This window comes from Dipodomys merriami, unplaced genomic scaffold, assembly GCF_024711535.1.
Source record: "Dipodomys merriami isolate MVZ:Mamm:240054 unplaced genomic scaffold, mDipMer1.0.p SCAF_137, whole genome shotgun sequence".
NCBI lineage: Eukaryota > Metazoa > Chordata > Mammalia > Rodentia > Heteromyidae > Dipodomys > Dipodomys merriami.
The window spans coordinates 440268-458072 of record NW_027202682.1 but is presented as its reverse complement, the minus strand read 5'-3'; the positions used below and the strand labels follow the sequence as shown (position 1 = coordinate 458072).

Genomic DNA, 17805 nt, shown 5'->3' with positions numbered 1-17805 from the left:
TCCAGGCACCCCTTATGGGAGTGGATGGACGGGAGGGCGTGGCCTATACGGTCAGGGCTTGCAAATGTCCCGGCTTTGTTCCTGGGGCAGGAACAACCCAGGGATAGTTACTGAGGCAGAATGGATTTGGTCCCTATCTGTGTCCCTGGAGAGACTGCAGTGGATCTAGTGACCTCAGACAGGAGCCAAAGCTCCAACTGACAACCAGACGACCCTAGCTGGCTAGGCGTGGAGGCATGTGGAAGAGCACCAGCAGACCATGAGTTCCGCCAGTGAGGGGTAGGTCTTTATTCAGTAGGAAGAAGGAAAAGAGTAAGGCTGGCAAGCAAGGCTAGTCTTGGAAGCGATTGAGCAGATCACAGGCCCTCTTCTCCAGCAGCTCCATGATCTTCTTGATACGCTTCTCACTGGCAGCACGGACATAGCTGCCAGCATCGAGGACAGCCACACCATCCCGCACCTCACCCATAATAACCAGCGGCCCATCACCCACGGTCACGTTGGGACAGGGGCAGGACCAGTCCATACCATTCAGGGTCACCTCCAGGTACCTGGTGCCCAGGAACTTGAGACCCATCTTGTCATCCTTGAGCACATCATCAAGGGCCACGCGGGCGACACCCCCTGCGGCCTCAGGCTCCTCCAGCACCTCCGTGAGCCGCCCCACGATGGCAAAGTCGCTGCGGCACAGGCTCAGAGCCAGCTTGCTCTGGAGGCGACAGGCCCTGCAAGGCGGCCTGCGCGGCACCGGGCAGGCCTCCTCACAGCTCTCCCGGCTCTCAAAGTTGTTGCTGTTGCCCTCACACCCACTATACATGAAGGGGTGACACTGCTGCAGCAGTGGACTGTAGGCCCAGCGTGGTTCCCAGCCCTGGCACGGCCCCTGCACGGCGGGCAGCAGGCAGGTGTCTCCAGGGCTGCGGGCACAGGCCTGCTGGCAGGCCTCATACGTCTCAAAGCCCTGCATGGCTCCGTCGCATTCGAGGACCGGGAAGGTCATGCAGCTGCCCCTTGGAGGGTCAAAGTGCCAGAGGACGCGGTGGGGCACAGTGAGGCTGGCGCAGGCCTGCGTGTCGGGCAGGCACTGGGCCGGGGCTGGAACTCCCGGAGCCCGGTCCCTGGCCAGCGCACGCTGCACCACAGAGAGGGGAAAGTCGGCACGCAGCAGACCGGCCGCGTTGCGTGCGGTGCAGGTATACAGGCCGGCATCCCCCGGCCGGGCGTTGTAGAGTACCAGCTGCCCTATGCTGGTGACCACGACGTTGCCGTACATCTGGTCGGGGTGCATGATGAGGTTCTCCCGCTGGTGGCTCTGCTTCTCCCAGGTCACCGTGGGCGGTGGCTGGCCGCTGACATCACAGAGGAGGCTGGCCGTGCCTCCCACGTGCACAACCTGTGGTAAAGGACTGCTGTACAGGGCAGGTGGCATCAGGGCGGCCTCAGGAGTTGGGCGGGCGGTGGTCTCGGGCGGCCCTGGGCTGCTGGGCGGCCAGCTGAGGACATGCTTGCAGGGCACCACGTGCAGGCGGAGGCCGTGGAGGCAGGCCTCGGCATCCATGTAGCAGCGGTTGTAGTAGGTGAGGCCGTCCGAGGCGCAGGTGAAGCTGGGGTCCTTCTCACAGCGGTCTCGGCAGCGGCACACGGGCTGCCCACCCCAGATGTCGCAGTCAGCACCCTGCTGTGGGCACTGGAAGCCCTCGCAGGAGGCCGCCGCCACCGCCGCAGATGGCATGAGGCCACCGTCAGGGAAGCGGGCGGCCACGCAGCTCTGCAGCCCACACACATTGGTACAGCACTTCTCAGAGGCCACGCAGTCCTGGGGGGACGCGGACAGCTCAGCAGACATCCTGACTCCCAGCAATGCCTGGGGCCTGGCCCTGCCCCTTCACCACTGCCCAGCGTGCGCGTGCACGCACACACACACACACACACCCCTTCCGCCATGCCCCTCCACCTCCCAGCACACACACATACCCCACCATGCCCCTCTACCTCCCAGCACACACACACACACCCCACCATGCCCCTCCACCTCCCAGCACACACACACACACACACACACCCCACCATGCCCCTCTACCTCCCAGCACACACACACACCCCGCCATGCCCCTCCACCTCCCAGCACACACACACACACACACACACACACACACACACACCACCATGCCCCTCCACCTCCCAGCACACACACACACACCCCACCATGCCCCTCCACCTCCCAGCACACACACACCCCACCATGCCCCTCTACCTCCCAGCACACACACACACCCCGCCATGCCCCTCCACCTCCCAGCACACACACACACACCCCACCATGCCCCTCTACCTCCCAGCACACACACACACACACACACACACACACCCCACCATGCCCCTCCACCTCCCAGCACACACACACACACACACACACACACACACACACACCCCGCCATGCCCCTCTACCTCCCAGCACACACACACACACACACACACACACACACACACACCCCGCCATGCCCCTCTACCTCCCAGCACACACACACACACACACACACACACACACACACACACACCCCACCATGCCCCTCTACCTCCCAGCACACACACACACACACACACACACACACACACCACCATGCCCCTCCACCTCCCAGCACACACACACACACCCCACCATGCCCCTCCACCTCCCAGCACACACACACCCCACCATGCCCCTCTACCTCCCAGCACACACACACACCCCACCATGCCCCTCCACCTCCCAGCACACACACACACCCTGCCATGCCCCTCCACCTCCCAGCACACACACACACACCACCATGCCCCTCCACCTCCCAGCACACACACACACACACACACACACACACACACACACCACCATGCCCCTCCACCTCCCAGCACACACACACACACCCCGCCATGCCCCTCTACCTCCCAGCACACACACACCCCGCCATGCCCCTCTACCTCCCAGCACACACACACACACACACACACACACACACACACACACACACACCCCGCCATGCCCCTCTACCTCCCAGCACATACACACACACCCCACCATGCCCCTCTACCTCCCAGCACACACACACACACACACACACACACACACACACACACACACACACCCCACCATGCCCCTCCACCTCCCAGCACACACACACACCCCACCATGCCCCTCCACCTCCCAGCACACACACACACCCCACCATGCCCCTCCACCTCCCAGCACACACACACACACCGCCATGCCCCTCCACCTCCCAGCACACACACACACACCGCCATGCCCCTCCACCTCCCAGCACACACACACACACCGCCATGCCCCTCCACCTCCCAGCACACACACACACACACACACACACCCCACCATGCCCCTCTACCTCCCAGCACACACACACACACCCCGCCATGCCCCTCCACCTCCCAGCACACACACACACCCTGCCATGCCCCTCCACCTCCCAGCACACACACACACACACCATCATGCCCCTCCACCTCCCAGCACACACACACACACACACACACGTCCTCCCACCCCACCCCAGGCCTGGCCGTGCCCCTTCTCCAGGTGCACAGATGAGACAGAAGTTAAGACCCTGTCTCGTTGGACTGGGAAGGTGGCTCAGTGGTACAGCGCTTGCCTTGCATGCATGAGGCCCTGGGTTCAATTCCTCAGTACCACGTAAGCAGAAAAAGCCGGAAGTGGCGCTGTGGCTCAAGTGGTAGAGCGCTAGCCTTGTGCTGAAGAGCTGAGGGACAGCGCCCAGGCCCAGAGTTCAGACCCCACAAATGGCAAAAAAAAAAAAAAAAAAAAAAAAGATCCTGTCTTGTGGCTGCAACCCGCTGCTGCCTCTTGCCGGGCCTGGAAGCATGGCTTCCTGCTCGGTATGAGCTTCAAGACCACCCCTATTCACCTGGTCAAATCCTCACATTCAAGCATCCCTGGTCATCCTGCAGGATGCATTGTGTCCAAGGCACACAGGCAGGACATCTGGATGCAGGCCTTGGCCACACCGCCATTACAGTGTCCACACACCTTCCTCCAGGAGTGTGCTGTGCCCCTGGGAGCCGGGGCGGGGCTCAGGGGCGGCCTGGGCACCGTGTACAGGGGCGGGTCGAGGGCTGGTGGTCACTCATCCTCTGAGAGTGAGGGGTGTCAGGCAGGGGAGGGGGAGGTTTGGTCAGAGTGAGGGGTGTCAGGCAGGGGAGGGGGAGGTTTGGTCAGAGTGAGGGGTGTCAGGCAGGGGAGGGGGAGGTTTGGTCAGAGTGAGGGGTGTCAGGCAGGGGAGGGGGAGGTTTGGTGAGATGAGGAAACTCAGGAGAATGAAGGAGCACCTGTCCTTCAGATAGGTGGCAGTCCTGTTCCTTGTACCCTTCATACGGGGCATATAGAGGTAGGCGAGACCTGGAGGGAGTGGCCCCTGGAAGCCCCCCCCCCCCCCCCCCGCGCCAGGGAAGGGCTGGGCGTGAGGCCCCGTGCTCACCTGGTCCCCGGTGCACTGGCGCTCACAGGTGCTCTGGGCGTCTACCCACAGGTGGGGGCTGAGCTGGTTGGGGCACACACCAGGGTGGCTCCCAGGCTCTGGCAGCGGCCCGGCCACCGAGGCGGGCCCAGTGATGCCGGTGATGAGCAGCAGAGGCAGGAGCAGCTGCGGGGAGGGCATGGGGACCCCGGGACAGGGGGTCGGGGGATATGGCTGCTGGCCCCTCAGACCCCACAGACCTGGGACTCCCTGCAGGCATCCACCCTCAGGTCTTGGACGGCTGCCCCGGCCTTGGATGGTCCTCCCTTTCCTCGGATGGCTCAGTTCCTGCTTTAGCGCCCCCCCCCCCAGTCTGGGGTTTACAGCAGATGCTCCCTCCTCGCACCCTCAAATGGCAGGATCTAAGGCCAAGAGCTCTCAGAGCCTATCTGTCCACGGAGCTGCCTCACTCTCCCCAGCCTGGCCCCTCTCCACACCACTGGGGGTGGGGTGGCTTCCGAGCCTGGGCAGCACCAGGGGGAGAGAAAGGAGAGCTGGGGAGGGGCCAAAAGCCCTGAAGCTCAGAGCTACTGGCCACAAGGGTCACCAAGGGGCGGGGAAGGGCCAGCTCTGGCCAGGGAAGGGGGGTGGAAATGCTGTAACTCAAGCCCCTCCCTCCACAAGCCAGAGCCAGGGAAAGATCAAAGTCTCCTCCACAAAGGGAGGAGGCCGAAGTGGCTGATCTCTGCTAGGATCTTACCCAGTGTGGTGGACAGACACCCAAAGCAGTCCCAAGTGACCACTGGCCTGAGCTTTCCCCCCCAAATTAAGAAGCTTAGGGCCATTCTAGGGTAGAAAAAGACGGTTCAGCAAGGGGTCGAGTGCTGGTGGCTCATGCCTGTAATCCTAGCTATTCAGGAGATCTGAGTATTGTAGTTTGAAGCCAGCCTGAGCAGGCAAGTCTCTTATTGCCAATTAATCACCCTACCTCCCCCCCCCCAAAAAAAAACACCCAAATCCTGCAAGCTAGTTGTGGCTTAAGTGGTAGTGCACTAGCCTTGAGCACAAAAGCTTGGGATGGCGCCCAGATTGAGTTTAAGCCCCAGGACAGAGACAGACGAGACTGACCGCACACACAGATGGCTCATCATGCGGCCCTGCCATGATGCCCAGCACCCAGACGTGGCAAGCGGGAAGGTCCCAGGAGATGGCCAAGCCAGATGCCCGGGTACATTCGCAAAGGAGCACGCGCCCTAGTATTCTTGGGAACAGGAGTCTTTCCCTGTCTTCCTCGGCCCATCTCCAGCTGGACCAGAGACCACTCCCCTGGGGGGAGGGCAGGGGGGGAGTGCAGCTTTCAGCAGAGCTCAGATGATCAAAGCTAGTGGCAGGACAAAGGGCCGGCTGGAATCTGCCCTTCCAAACCATTCTGTGCCTTCTGCGGTCCCAGGGGAGTGTTTTTCTCTGAAACAGGATGGAAAATGTCTGAATGACCCTTCCGCTGACCTCTTGAGGTAATAAGAGCCTGGTCTGGCCAGAGTGGAACCGAGCTATGGCCTCCAGGCACCAGTATCTCCCGCCTTTTAAGGGGCTGTGGGTGAGTGGAAGGGTGGGGGTGCTTGGGCAGTGTGCACTGCAGCGGCCGGAGAGCCAGGAGGCCCCATGTTGGGTTCCTGGGTTGCGAGGTGCAGGTCCCTCACTCAGCTCTGACCTCTGAGCACCATACACACCTTACCGAGCCGTACAGAGCCCCCGCGCCCCTCCAAATGCTTTCCTGCTCTAGGTGCCAACCCCAGGGCTCGCTCACAGGGGTCTGTGACAGGCTGTGACAAGTTGCTCAGAATGGGGAGGTGGGCGGCCGGCCTGGCCTAACTAAGCCCACACCCTAAGAAAGGCAGTGTGGCTCCTGACTAGTCTCCACCTCAGCCCCTTTGGTCCTCGGTAGTGATGAGAATCCAGCTGCCGGCCGGCAACGCCAGCCACAGGACTGAGTCCGCAGGACCCGGGGAGCAGTCTAGCAGGAACAAAGCGGTGTGGCTCCTGTGGCGGAGTACACCACAAGATACCCCACCACCACCGCCACCACCACACAACACGTCACAGACAGGTGAAGTCTGAGGCTGATTTATACAAACCAGAGAGGTCACAGCTGAAGTACATTTACTGTACAAAGAGTCCAGGAATCGAGTCCACAGCGGCGGAAGTAGTGTTGATGCGCAGGCATGCCTGTCCAGGTCCTCAGAACAAAGTCTCAGTGATTCTGTTCATGATTCCAGAGAAAAGGGCTCTATTGGCAGCAACAGGACAGGTGGGCTAGGAGGGAGGCCGTCTGCGGGGCAGTCTCAGTGTTGGGGGCTTGGAGGCGATCTGGGCTCACCAGGCAGTCCCCACGGCCCTTCCTCCAGTGGTGGCTTGCCTCATCTCCCAGCACCACAGACCAGGGTGCTGCGTGTCAACTCGTGCCCTGCTAGCACTCATGGCAGGCCCACTGCTGGAAATCTGCACTGAGAAGTCCCTAATTGGGTTGTGGCTCCTGCTGTGGCGGGGGGGCCCAAGGGCAGGAGGTAGAGTTGAGCACCAGTGTGACCAAGGGCTGCATTACCAGGCCAGGGTGAAGTCAGGGGTGACATTCCCACTGGGGGGGGGGCTGCCCCAGGCAGATGGGGGCCTGTGGAGGATCGGTACATGGCTTCAAGACGGGCACGGGCGGGCCCTGTGAGCCCCAGCTCAGGGCTGGGCTGGTGGTCCCTGAGGAGGGACTCGGGATGGAACCCTGCGGCCCACAGGGTGGCTGAGGCTGCTGCTCTGGGTGGTGTCACCAGTGACAGGTGACAGAAGGGCCACAGCCCACCGGAGACCAGCAGGCTGCGGCCCACCAAGTACTTAAGGTCTGCAGATGGCTCTGCATGCTCCGTCTGGAGATGCTGGGCTAGTCTGTATATAGGAAACACCACCAGAAGCAGGAGAAGGGGGCACCAGGAAGGGGCGGAAGTGAGGCTCCAGGGCACACCCTCGCCCTCACTCTCCTGGGAGTTGCTGGAGCTCTGGTGTATGGGGGTGACATCATCCAGAGAGGGCTGCAGGGGATCCATCTTCCCTGGGCCCAGCACACTTGCCACCTGGGTCAGACATGGAAGCTGAGCTGAGTCTCAGCCACCAGTATCTGGCCCTCCTATTTCCAGAGGGTCTCTGAGCACCCCAGGAGAGGTGCATGCCAGTCCAAAGAACATCCAGCTTTGGTGCTGACCCCCTCCTTCACTGCTCCAAGCCCCGAGCCCCCGCAGCTGGCGTGGCTGTGCAAGCGCAAGCCCCCTCACGGCTGTGCCCAGGCTTCCCTGACAGGTCTGTAAAAATGTACAAAACGCTGAAATGTTCTCCATATAAATGGGGGAGCCAGGCTTCCTCCCAGCTGGAGCCCAGGTAGCCCTGGAATCCGGGCTAGTTCAGACCTGGGCCCCTGTAGCACCAGCGGCCCCTCTGCCCAGGGTGTGTGTGTGGGGGAGGGGGGTGGCATCTCCCATGGGACCGCCCCTTTCACCTGACACAGGTGGGGGAAGCCTGGTGCTTCCTGGGCAGGGCTGTGTGGCCAAGCCTTCCAGCACTCGACCGGGAGTGCCCCAGCACGAGCTCCCAGAGTCTGCACGGGCGGTGCCCACCAGTCCCGCTAGGAGATCTTGCAGTTGCTGCGAGAGCAGTTCTGAGGCGGGCTCTGAGGGGGGCGGGTGGACTTGGACCTCTTGAGGCTGTTGCCTTTGCTGGCGCTGCCCCCAGCCCCGCTGGCCAGGGAGTAGGAGCGGCCGTGCATCATGACGGCGTTCATGCCGTTGGCCATCGAGAAGGACTTGAGGTGGCTCTTGATGGTGACTGGCAGCGGAAGCTTGTCAATGAGGTGGACGGGGGTGCAGGAGACGATGGCACGGCAGCAGAGGTCTTGCAAGCTGAAAACTGTGCGGGAGGTTAGACGGCTGAAGGGGCGTGGGGGCCGAGAGGCCCGAGTAGAGATGCTAAGGGGTGTACAGCCCTCTGACTACCAGAAGAGAACTCTGAGATGCCCCGGGATGGGACTCCCAGGGGACCTGGATGCCCAGCTATTCTACCTCCCGGGAGGTAGAATATTCTACCTCCTGGGAGGGTCCAGTGGGTGGCTCCCTTCTCCTGCCTTCTTCCTAGAGGGGAGCACACTGCAAAGTGCTGCTGGGAGACTACCCGCAGAAGACTCGGGGAAGAGGTGGCTCACGAGCTTTTGGAGTCATGTCTGCAGTCGTTTTTCTCAGTCCAGCCAGCAGTCGCTGGCTGTGGGTGGTCTGCAGAGTGTAGCATGAGGCCTTGTGGATGTGGCAGGCCAGGGCTCCCGAGGAGGGGCTTACAACACTTTGTTCTTCGTGTGTGCACATGTGCACACACGTGCCGGTGCTGGGGCTTGGACTCAGGACCTAGGTGCTGTCACTGAACTTTTTCTGCTGACACTCTACCACCAGTTGAGCCATAACTCCACTTTGTGGCTTTTTGGTGGTTAATTGGAGATCAGAGTCTCATGGACTTTCCTACCCAGGACAGCTTTGAGCCTCAATCCTCAGATCTCAGTCCCCTGTGTTGGTAGGTGAGCCACCACCACCCAGTTCTTTGTGTATGCATGTGTGTATTGCACACATGCGCATGTGCACGTGCACTGGTACTAGGTAGAACCACAAGGTCAAAGGCACGTTTTTGATTAAGAACCTGCATAGGATATGGTACGATGTTACGTAGGGGCTTCTGTGACCACCCAGCCTAAAACCCTGTCTTTGGAACAAGGAGGAACGTATGCATGTGGAGCTTGGGCTCTCCCTGCACCGTGGAGAGAGCTCACCCCTTACGGCTTAGGGCTTGGCACGGCCCACAGTGCCTGCTGCTTTTCAGGAGCCGTTCTGCTTCCATCATCCCCAACATCCCTCCGGTCTCCACGTTTGTCCCACAGAGCTCAGAGCTCTGCCCCTCTGCACAAGGTGAACCCAGACTCACCTCGATTGGGCCTCCAGATCTTCTCCATGCCATGCCTCATGAGCACAATGCGGGAGAGTTCCGTGAAGGACTCGATGACGTTGAAGTTGCACAGGGGGCTGACTTCGAAGAAGGTCATGCAGTTCTTCTCTGCATAGGCACGGGCCTGCTCTGTTGGAACTTGACGCTTGAAGGCCAGGTGCAGTCGGTTCCCGACCAGGATCCGGGGGACCCCAGGTGCGTGCTTGGGGTGGGGTGCAGAACTCAGCAGGGATAACCCAGCGCCCCCGCCCCCAGCAGTAGGTAGGGTCCTCTCTGAGCACCCCGGGATGGAACAGACTCGGGGAGGGCAGTCGGAGCCTGGCACACTGCTGAAGGGGCACAGGCAGGCCTATGCCGGGTTGCCAAGCATGGCTGGGCCTCGTGCCTTCGTGTGGAGGGCCCAGACCCACACCTACCTCATCAATCTCCTTGATCCACCGGTCAATCCCATCAAAGGACCAGCGGTTAGTGATGTCGTACACCAGGAGGATCCCCTGAGGAGAGAGAGGCACAGAGGTCACCCACAGCAGGGTCCTTGGGGGGAACTTGCTAGACACAACAGACCTCAGTTCATGGACAGGGCCGGGAACCTGGCCCAGCAGACCCCATGGGTTAAGAAATTACAGGCAAGGGGCTGGGAAGGTGGCTCAGTGGTAGAGGGCTTGCCTTGCATGCATGAGGCCCTGGGTTCGATTCCTCAGCACCACATAAGCAAAAAAAGAAAAAAAGCCAGAAGTGGTGCTGTGGCTCAAGTGGTAGAGCGCTAGCCTTGAGCTGAAGAGCTGAGGGACAGCGCCCAGGCCCAGAGTTCAGGCCCCACGACCAGACCCCCCCCCCCAAAAAAAAAAAAAAAAAGAGATTACAGGCAAGTAAGAAATGCACCTGCTACCAATGGTCAGTGGGAAGGGGAGGGGAGTGAGTGGACCATGTCAGCCCACAAATGCTGCACCTCTCCTCTCCTGAGGACTTAGTAGGGGCAGAACCAACTTTTCAATTTTATTCTCCAGGCTGTCACAGTCATTATTCTGAAATTAGTCAAATACCACACACCTAAGCAACTCCTACCCAGGTCTGGCTACAGGGCTGTGAGGGGCACGGGAAAGGTGGTAGAGGACAGGAGCCAAGTATCCTGACAGTCATCAGTGAACTCAGCCTGGGGGGCACCCCTGAGATTTCTGGCCCCAAACTTGTACTGCAGGGTGTCAAGTCACTCCAGGAGCAGTTTTTGTGAGGCTCCCTGAGCTGGGCTGAGCAGGACCTGCTGTGGGGTTCTTCCTGCCACATCCCCTGGAGACCAATTACTCCGCTCTAGGCTATCTCCATGTGCCCTAGATACTTAGCAGCCACACTGCCACAGCTCTCCAGACACCCACTGAGAACACTGCCACTAGACAGTGTTACATCAACAGTGTTTGTGGTCTCTCAGCCTACTTCTTCAAAGGTGGCTGAGGGGTCAAAATCCACCTAGTGAGCAACACTAGGTCCCACAAATCCCCACACAGCTAAGAGTGGAGGGGGGGGGGACCTCTGTACGTCAGTCAGGAAAAGAGGAGTCTTAAAGCCAGTCTCCTAAACACAGCCAGCCAAGGTCAGCCCCCAGGACCTGCTAATACAAAGGTCAAAATGAACAGGGCACCAGCAGCTCACGCCTGTGATCCTAGCTAACGCAGGAGGCTGAGAGCTGAGGAGTGGGGTTTAAAGACAGTCTGGGCAGAAGAGCTGAGAGATGCTTATCTCCAATTAGCCACTAAAAAGCTGGAAGCTGAGCTGTAGCTCAGTTGTCAGAGTGCTAGCCTTGAGCCCAAAAGCTCAGAGACAGCACCAATACTCACACACAACAAAAGGTTGAAATTACCTGGACCCTAGACCTATGGTTCTTGCCCTTTGGCCAGCAGTCCTGGCTCATTACAGGACAGAAGAGCTGACCAACTTGAACCTGAGTGCCAGGAGCTGGGCAAGCTTTACAACAAATGAATACGCGCCCAGGAATGAGCCCCACTGTTGGACACAGAAGCTCTCCTTCTGCCAGGGGAATTAAGGAAAAAAAGGAGAAGGAAGTCCAGGGACAGTGCCACCTAAAGCATTGAGCACACCCTCTGCACAGCAATCTGCTTCTATTTTGGGGGCGGTCCGGTCGTGGGGCCTGAACTCTGGGCCTGGGCGCTGTCCCTCAGCTCTTCAGCTCAAGGCTAGCGCTCTACCACTTGAGCCACAGCGCCACTTCCGGCTTTTTTCTTTTTGCTTATGTGGTGCTGAGGAGTCGAACCCAGGGCTTCAGGCATGCAAGGCACGTGTTCTACCACTGAGCCACCTTCCCAGCCCCAGCAATCTGCTTCTGAGGAACACTTGAGGGCGCGCCAATCCATCCTCTGTCCACCCCAGCATGTTTGTAAGAGCACAGCACACTCAGCATCAGACCATTTGCCTAGCGTGCGAGAGGTTCCATCCTCAGCAGGAATCAGGTAAAACATCCTGTGTGGATTACCAAGGTTAAGAAGGAGCTTCGGAGGTAGCTTAGAGGCACACCACGTTCCCAGCATAAATGAGACCCTTGGTTCCATCTACAGTACCACAGAGAACAACGTCAGAAGCAAAGTGTACTTTACAAGTGCAGCCGACGACCATAGAAAGAGTCAAAGTAAGCTGTGAGATGAGAAACACAGGTCCCACACATTACGTGCATGGTGACATTTTAAATTAAAAACACATACGACACATTGCACAGGAAGTTTATTTTACACAAACAGCAGACAGGAAAGGCCTAGGTGTTTTTCTTTCTTGCTTATGGTGATAGCTTATGCTAATAGCTGTTTCTTCAGGAACCACTATCATTTATGTCATTTTTTTTTCTTGGATGTTGGTCCTGGGGCTTGAATTCTGGGCCTAGGTACTGTCTCTGAGTTTTTGTGTACAAGGCTAGTGCTCTACCACTTGAGCCACAACTCTGCTTAAGCTTTTTGGTGGTTAATTGGAGGTTCGAGTCTCACAGACATTTGTGCCCAGGCTGGCTTTGAACCATGATCCTCAGATCTCAGCCTTCCAAGTTAGCTAGGATTATTTATTTACTACTGGTACTGAGGCTTAAAATCAAGGCCTCACACTCTAGCTTGGCTCTTTTGCTCAAGGTTGGGCTCTATCACTTGAGCCACGCCTCCCTCCACTTCTGGCTCTGGCTTTCATGGGTTATTTGGAGATAAAAGAGTTTTTATTGGGCTGGCTCTGAACTGTGATCCTCCGACCTCAACTTTCTGAGCAGCTAGGATTACAGGTATGAGCAGAACAGGGCTCAGCCCTGTTTGTTCTTAAAAAAGGTAGGAGAGGGCTGGGAATGTGGCTCAGTGGTAGAGAGCTTGCCTAGCATGCATGAAGCCCTGGGTTCATATAAACAAAAAAGACTGGAAGTGGTGCTGTGGCTTGTGGTAGCATGCTAGCCTGGAGCAAAAGCAGCTCAGGGAAGTGTCCAGGCCCTGAGTTCAAGCCCCAGGACTTGGGGGGGGGGGGGCAGGGAGGGGGAGAAACGGTAGGAGAGCGACAAAAATGTGACCCGTATAGACAGTTCACACCACCAGGGTGGCTGTACAAGGCTTCGTTACTCTAAGCTCCCATTAGTAACCAGATTATTATTCTAGAAAACTGGAAGTGAAGCTGTGGCTCAAAAAGTGGTAGAGCGTTAGCCTTGAGCTAAGGAGCTCAGGGCCTGAGTTCAAGCCCTATAACCAACCAACCAACCCCCCACCCCGCCTGCCGGCCAAAAAAAGTCTTAATGACTTTCCTACTTGGGCTGGCTTTGAACCTTGATCCTCAGTTCTAATCAGGCATGAGCCACCAGCACCCAGCTTCACCCTTTGTCCTATCGCTCCTCACCAAGCCCTGTGCCTGTGGGCCACCCAGGTTTTATCCTCTGGCTTTCTCCTAACTCATCCTCACCTCTGGTGTCAGACACAGAGTGGTAAGAAGTACTGGTAGAAGGAGAATGAAGAGGAAGAGGAAGAGAGAGTCAAAGGCCCAGGAGACCACCCATCAAGTAACTTGTCCCGGATCTGTTCCAATGGTAAAGTAACACAATCCCTCCAAAATACCTCCAGGGACAAAGCTAGAATAATGAGCAGCCAAGCCATACTTTTGACAAGGACTGTTTTAATGTGCTTTTTTTTTTTTTTTTAAATCTCCAGCACCCAGTTCATCCTATTCAACCTGAGAGCAACGTCTGCAACTCTGAAGATGGCTGAAGATGTACTGCAGCTGTATTGCCATGGCTGTCATGTACGAAACCTCCTTTCTCTGGCCTTCACGACACGCCTCTTTAGTTGTGAGCAGACAGATCAAATGTGCAATCTTTGGGCCTGGGGCCTAAAAACCCAGTCCTCCTCTAAAGAAAGTCACAGCCCCAGCAGGCTCCGAAGTCCACCCATGAGGGTCCTGGGCAGACGGAGAGATGAGCTGCATTTCTGACAGCTCACAGCCAAACCAGGGGCAGAGCACAGCACTTGTGGCATTGTTAGTGGCCACAGCAGCCTGTCCAGGGGCTGTGGAGCGGAAGCAGTGCACTGTGGAGTCCAGTGTCCCCGCTCGCGGGCCGCCTGGGAGGCAGGGCTCCCAGACCCGAGCTGGCCACCGGAGGATGGGTCTTCTCACCCAGGAGGGGCTCTCACGGCAAGCTACAGAGAAAGGAGTTAAGTACTTGGAGAATTAGATCGGACGGGAGCTCATGTTCAGGAAGAGTCAAGAGAAGCATCCGTTTGAAAAACAACAGAGTGGGGCTGGGAAGGTGGCTCAGTGGTAGAGCGCTTGCCTTGCATGCCTGAGGCCCTGGGTTCGATTCCTCAGCACCACATAAGAAAAAAGCCGGAAGTGGAGCTGTGGCTCAAGTGGTAGAGCGCTAGTCTTGAGCTGAAGAGCTGAGGGACAGCGTCCAGGCCCAGAGTTCAAGCCCCACGACCGGACCAAATAAAAGAAAAACAACAGAGTGCTGCTCGACTTACCTGGGCGCCCCTGGAGTAGGACCTGAAGATGGTGCAGAACCTCCCTTGGCCCGACGTGTCCCTGAAACACAGCGAGAGGAGAGGGTCAGGCGGGACGGTGGCTGTGGGACCCTTCCAGAGTACATAGGAGAAGCTCAGTTCTGTCCTGTTCTCTTCTTTGTAGCTACTCTGAACACTCTGGAGCGGCCAAGGGAGGCGGGCCACTGCAGGAACTGATGGTTATGCCACAGCTGTGCTGACCACGAGGACCACACCCGGCCAGCACCGGGCCACCACAAAGACAGGCAGCAAGCCCCAAACATGGGCCCAGGAGCCAGGGACACTGTGGAGAACCCATGTCCTCACTTGAAGCTCTTTTCTTTTTTTTTTTGCGGTCGTGGGGCCTGAACTCTGGGCCTGGGCGCTGTCCCTCAGATCTTCAGCTCAAGGCGAGCGCTCTACCAGTGGAGCCACCTTCCCAGCCCCTGGTTGTAGATCCTGAACTCTGGGCCTGGGTGCTGTCCCTCAGCTCTTCAGCTCAAGGCGGGCGCTCTACCACTGAGCCACCTTCCCAGCCCCTGGTTGTAGATCCTGAACTCTGGGCCTGGGCGCTGTCCCTCAGCTCTTCAGCTCAAGGCGAGCGCTCTACCACTTGAGCCACAGCGCCACTTCTGTGTAAAGAGTCTCACGGACTTTCCTGCCCAGGCTGGCTTTGAACCGCGATCCTCAGATCTCAGCCTCCTGAGTAGCTAGGGTGACAGGCGTGAGCCACCGGCGCCCGGCTGAAGCTCTTTTTCCTTTTTGTTCTCCTCATTTTTCTGAGGCGGGGTGTCCCTGTATAGCCCAGGCTGGACTCAAATTTTCACCCCTCCTTCTTCAGTACCCTGAATACTCAGATTTCAGACTCAGGCCACCTCCCCCACGCTACTGAATGTGAAGCCCAGGAACAGGCTGAGAAGGGGAGGGGGGCATGCAAGCACTGGGGGCACAAAGGAGCAGGCTGTATCAAAAGATGTTTACACCCTCTATGTTTTGCTCTTTTCGTCATGGAGCAGGGTCTGCTCAGATGGCTGCTACAAACACAGAGTAAGGAGAAGGCCGTCCTGTCTCCTGGCGTGGCTCCCCGCACCATCTCACCACGGACTCACCAGAGCTCCAGCTTGACTCGCCGGCCATCCAGCAATATGGTGGTCGTCTTGTAGTCGATCCCTGTGAGCAAGTAGAAGGTTTGGCATCCGTCAGCAACCAGACGCCCAGGGGCTCTGCTCCCAGCACTGGCATGGTGATCCGAGGAGAACACTCAGCTCACGCAGCTCTAGGCTGCACTACTAAAGGCCAGCCCAGCCCAGCCCAGCCCACTCCCCATGGTAGCCGCAGGGCAGGGCAGGAGCGCAGGTGAAGATGTGCCAGCCTTCCTCAGGGTTCTGAGCCCCACACACCTGGAGGAAGATAGCTCACCCCTACTCTGACCTACTTCAAAGTTTAACTCTCACTATAGCTCCCAGACATCAACAACTAGAATACACTGGAAACACTATCAAGGGGAGTTTAAAAAAACAGCAGAGCAATACAAGACTGTAAGCATTCACACACACAGTGAGAGCAAAGGAGGGGACTCGTAGGGGACGGTCACAAAGGCACAAGGCCTAGCTGCCTCTATTCAGATAATACTTTGCAAAATGAACTCCAGGAAATGGGAATGAGGTTTTTGTTTTTTGTCCTGTTTATCTATCTTTGAGAGAGTAAGGGGGGACACAGAAATGGAGGAAACAAAGGGTAAACGGGCTGGGAAGGTGGCTCAGTGGTAGAGTGCTTGCCTAGCACACATGAGGCCCTGGGTCAGTTCCTCAGTACCACATACACAGAAAAAGCCAGAAGTAGAGCTGTGGCTCAAGTGGCCTTAGCAAAAGAAGCTCAGGGACAGTGCCCAGGCCGTGAGTTCAAACCCCAGGACCAGCACAAAAAAATAAATGTACTCATTACCTGATTTATGTAACTTTTATGACAATAAAAATTGAAATAAAAAAAGATGGAGCCAAGAAGAGCAGAGTGTGAGGGCTGAAGTTCAAACCCATTGCTGGCATCACACACACACACACACACACACCGCTGGGATAGGTGCCAAGGACCTGCCGAGCCCCCCACCTGCTGAGTCTGGAACCCTCAGTTCCAGATTCCTCAGCACCACATAAGCAGAAAATGCCAGAAATGGTGCTATGGCTCATGTAGTAGAGTGCTAGCCTTGAGCTGAAGAGCTGAGGGACAGCACCCAGGCCCAGAGTTCAGGTCCCACGACTGACCAAAAAAAGAAAAGAAAAGAAAAGAAATTTCCTAATGGCCTTCTTGCTCATCTGACACCAGTAGAGTGCTGTCTCTTTGCAGGCCCAAACATAATACACCTAACAAGAAATACGAGAACAGTCATTGTGAGATCGGAGTCAGGGATACTCAGGCAGGGAGATAAGAACACTTGCTCAACTCAGGACAAACAAAGCCATTAACTAGGGTTACTGATTTTGTCTACCATACAAGCAACAATTTCTTGTTCAAAAATCCATGAGATGGGCTGGGAAGGTGGCTTAGTGGTAGAGCGCTTGCCTAGCATGCAAGAAGCCCTGGGTTCGATTCCTCAGCACCACATGCACAGAAAAAGCTGGAGCTATGCCTCAAGTGGTAGAGGGCTAGCTTTGAGCACAGAGAGGCTCAAGGACAGAGCCCAGGTCCAGCAGAAAACAAACAAAAAACCATGGCTCATGCCTGATGTAATCATAGCTACTCAGGGTCAGTGTCTAGGCCCTGGGTTCAAGACACAGAACTAGCACATACAACTCACACATACAAACTCAAACACACACACACACACACACACACACACACTCATCCCTAAGCCCAGGAGCAGTGTGTCTGATCTCTGATCCTCCTTCAGAGAGGATCCCCTCCTCTTCCTCCAGCGGCTCACAGGGCACGGTCGCTGGACCCGTCTCCTTAGCGCCTTGCTCAGATGCCCTTCTGTCGGAACACGGCACCCTTGTGTTCCCCTGCCCCCCTCCCCAAGCCTGCCTCCTGCCCCTCATCCTGACAGACAGACTGGCTGGCCAGAATGACCTCTGAGGCAAGCATCGGGTTTCCAATCTCCCCCCATGTGTCTTGTCTTTTGGTTCTATTTTATAATCAATGTCCTCAACTTCATTTCTTTAGTCCATCTACTGGATTTTAAAGTATTTTTACTCATTTCTAACTTCTAGAGGCTTTGTGGGCCTGGGTGTCCTTGTTCTTGGACTGGGCATCTGCAGTAATGCCAGTAGTTGGATGCCTAGAGCTGTCCTGAGGGTCTTGTCTGCCCACTGCGGTCTTAC

The 17805-nt window shown here is 57.2% G+C and overlaps 2 protein-coding genes across 3 annotated transcripts in view; both read right to left on the bottom strand.

Moving 5' to 3' along the window:
• Nucleotides 1–264: 264 nt before the first annotated feature.
• Nucleotides 265–6684, bottom strand: LOC138825346 (WAP, Kazal, immunoglobulin, Kunitz and NTR domain-containing protein 1-like). Of its 2 annotated transcripts, none has more exons than XM_070019768.1 (3): nucleotides 6602–6684; nucleotides 4488–5930; nucleotides 265–1816 (listed from the first exon to the last, which is right to left on the bottom strand). In XM_070019768.1, exons 2-3 carry the CDS (start codon nucleotides 4665–4667, stop codon nucleotides 332–334), a joined length of 1665 nt encoding a protein of 554 aa, XP_069875869.1. In that variant the 5' UTR covers nucleotides 4668–5930; nucleotides 6602–6684; the 3' UTR covers nucleotides 265–331. The 2 variants fall into 2 exon arrangements, with proteins under 2 accessions (XP_069875869.1, XP_069875871.1); XM_070019770.1 differs by having other exon boundaries at nucleotides 265–1645.
• Nucleotides 6575–17805, bottom strand: part of LOC138825347 (ras-related protein Rab-40C) — a 27679-nt gene continuing 16448 nt past the window's right edge. The window contains exons 2-6 of the mRNA XM_070019771.1: nucleotides 15598–15658; nucleotides 14471–14531; nucleotides 9905–9982; nucleotides 9468–9690; nucleotides 6575–8411 (exon numbers count right to left, since the gene is read on the bottom strand). Of these exons, the coding sequence (XP_069875872.1) occupies nucleotides 8131–8411; nucleotides 9468–9690; nucleotides 9905–9982; nucleotides 14471–14531; nucleotides 15598–15658 (704 nt within the window). The 3' untranslated portion in view covers nucleotides 6575–8130. The remainder of the gene's footprint in view (nucleotides 8412–9467; nucleotides 9691–9904; nucleotides 9983–14470; nucleotides 14532–15597; nucleotides 15659–17805) is intronic.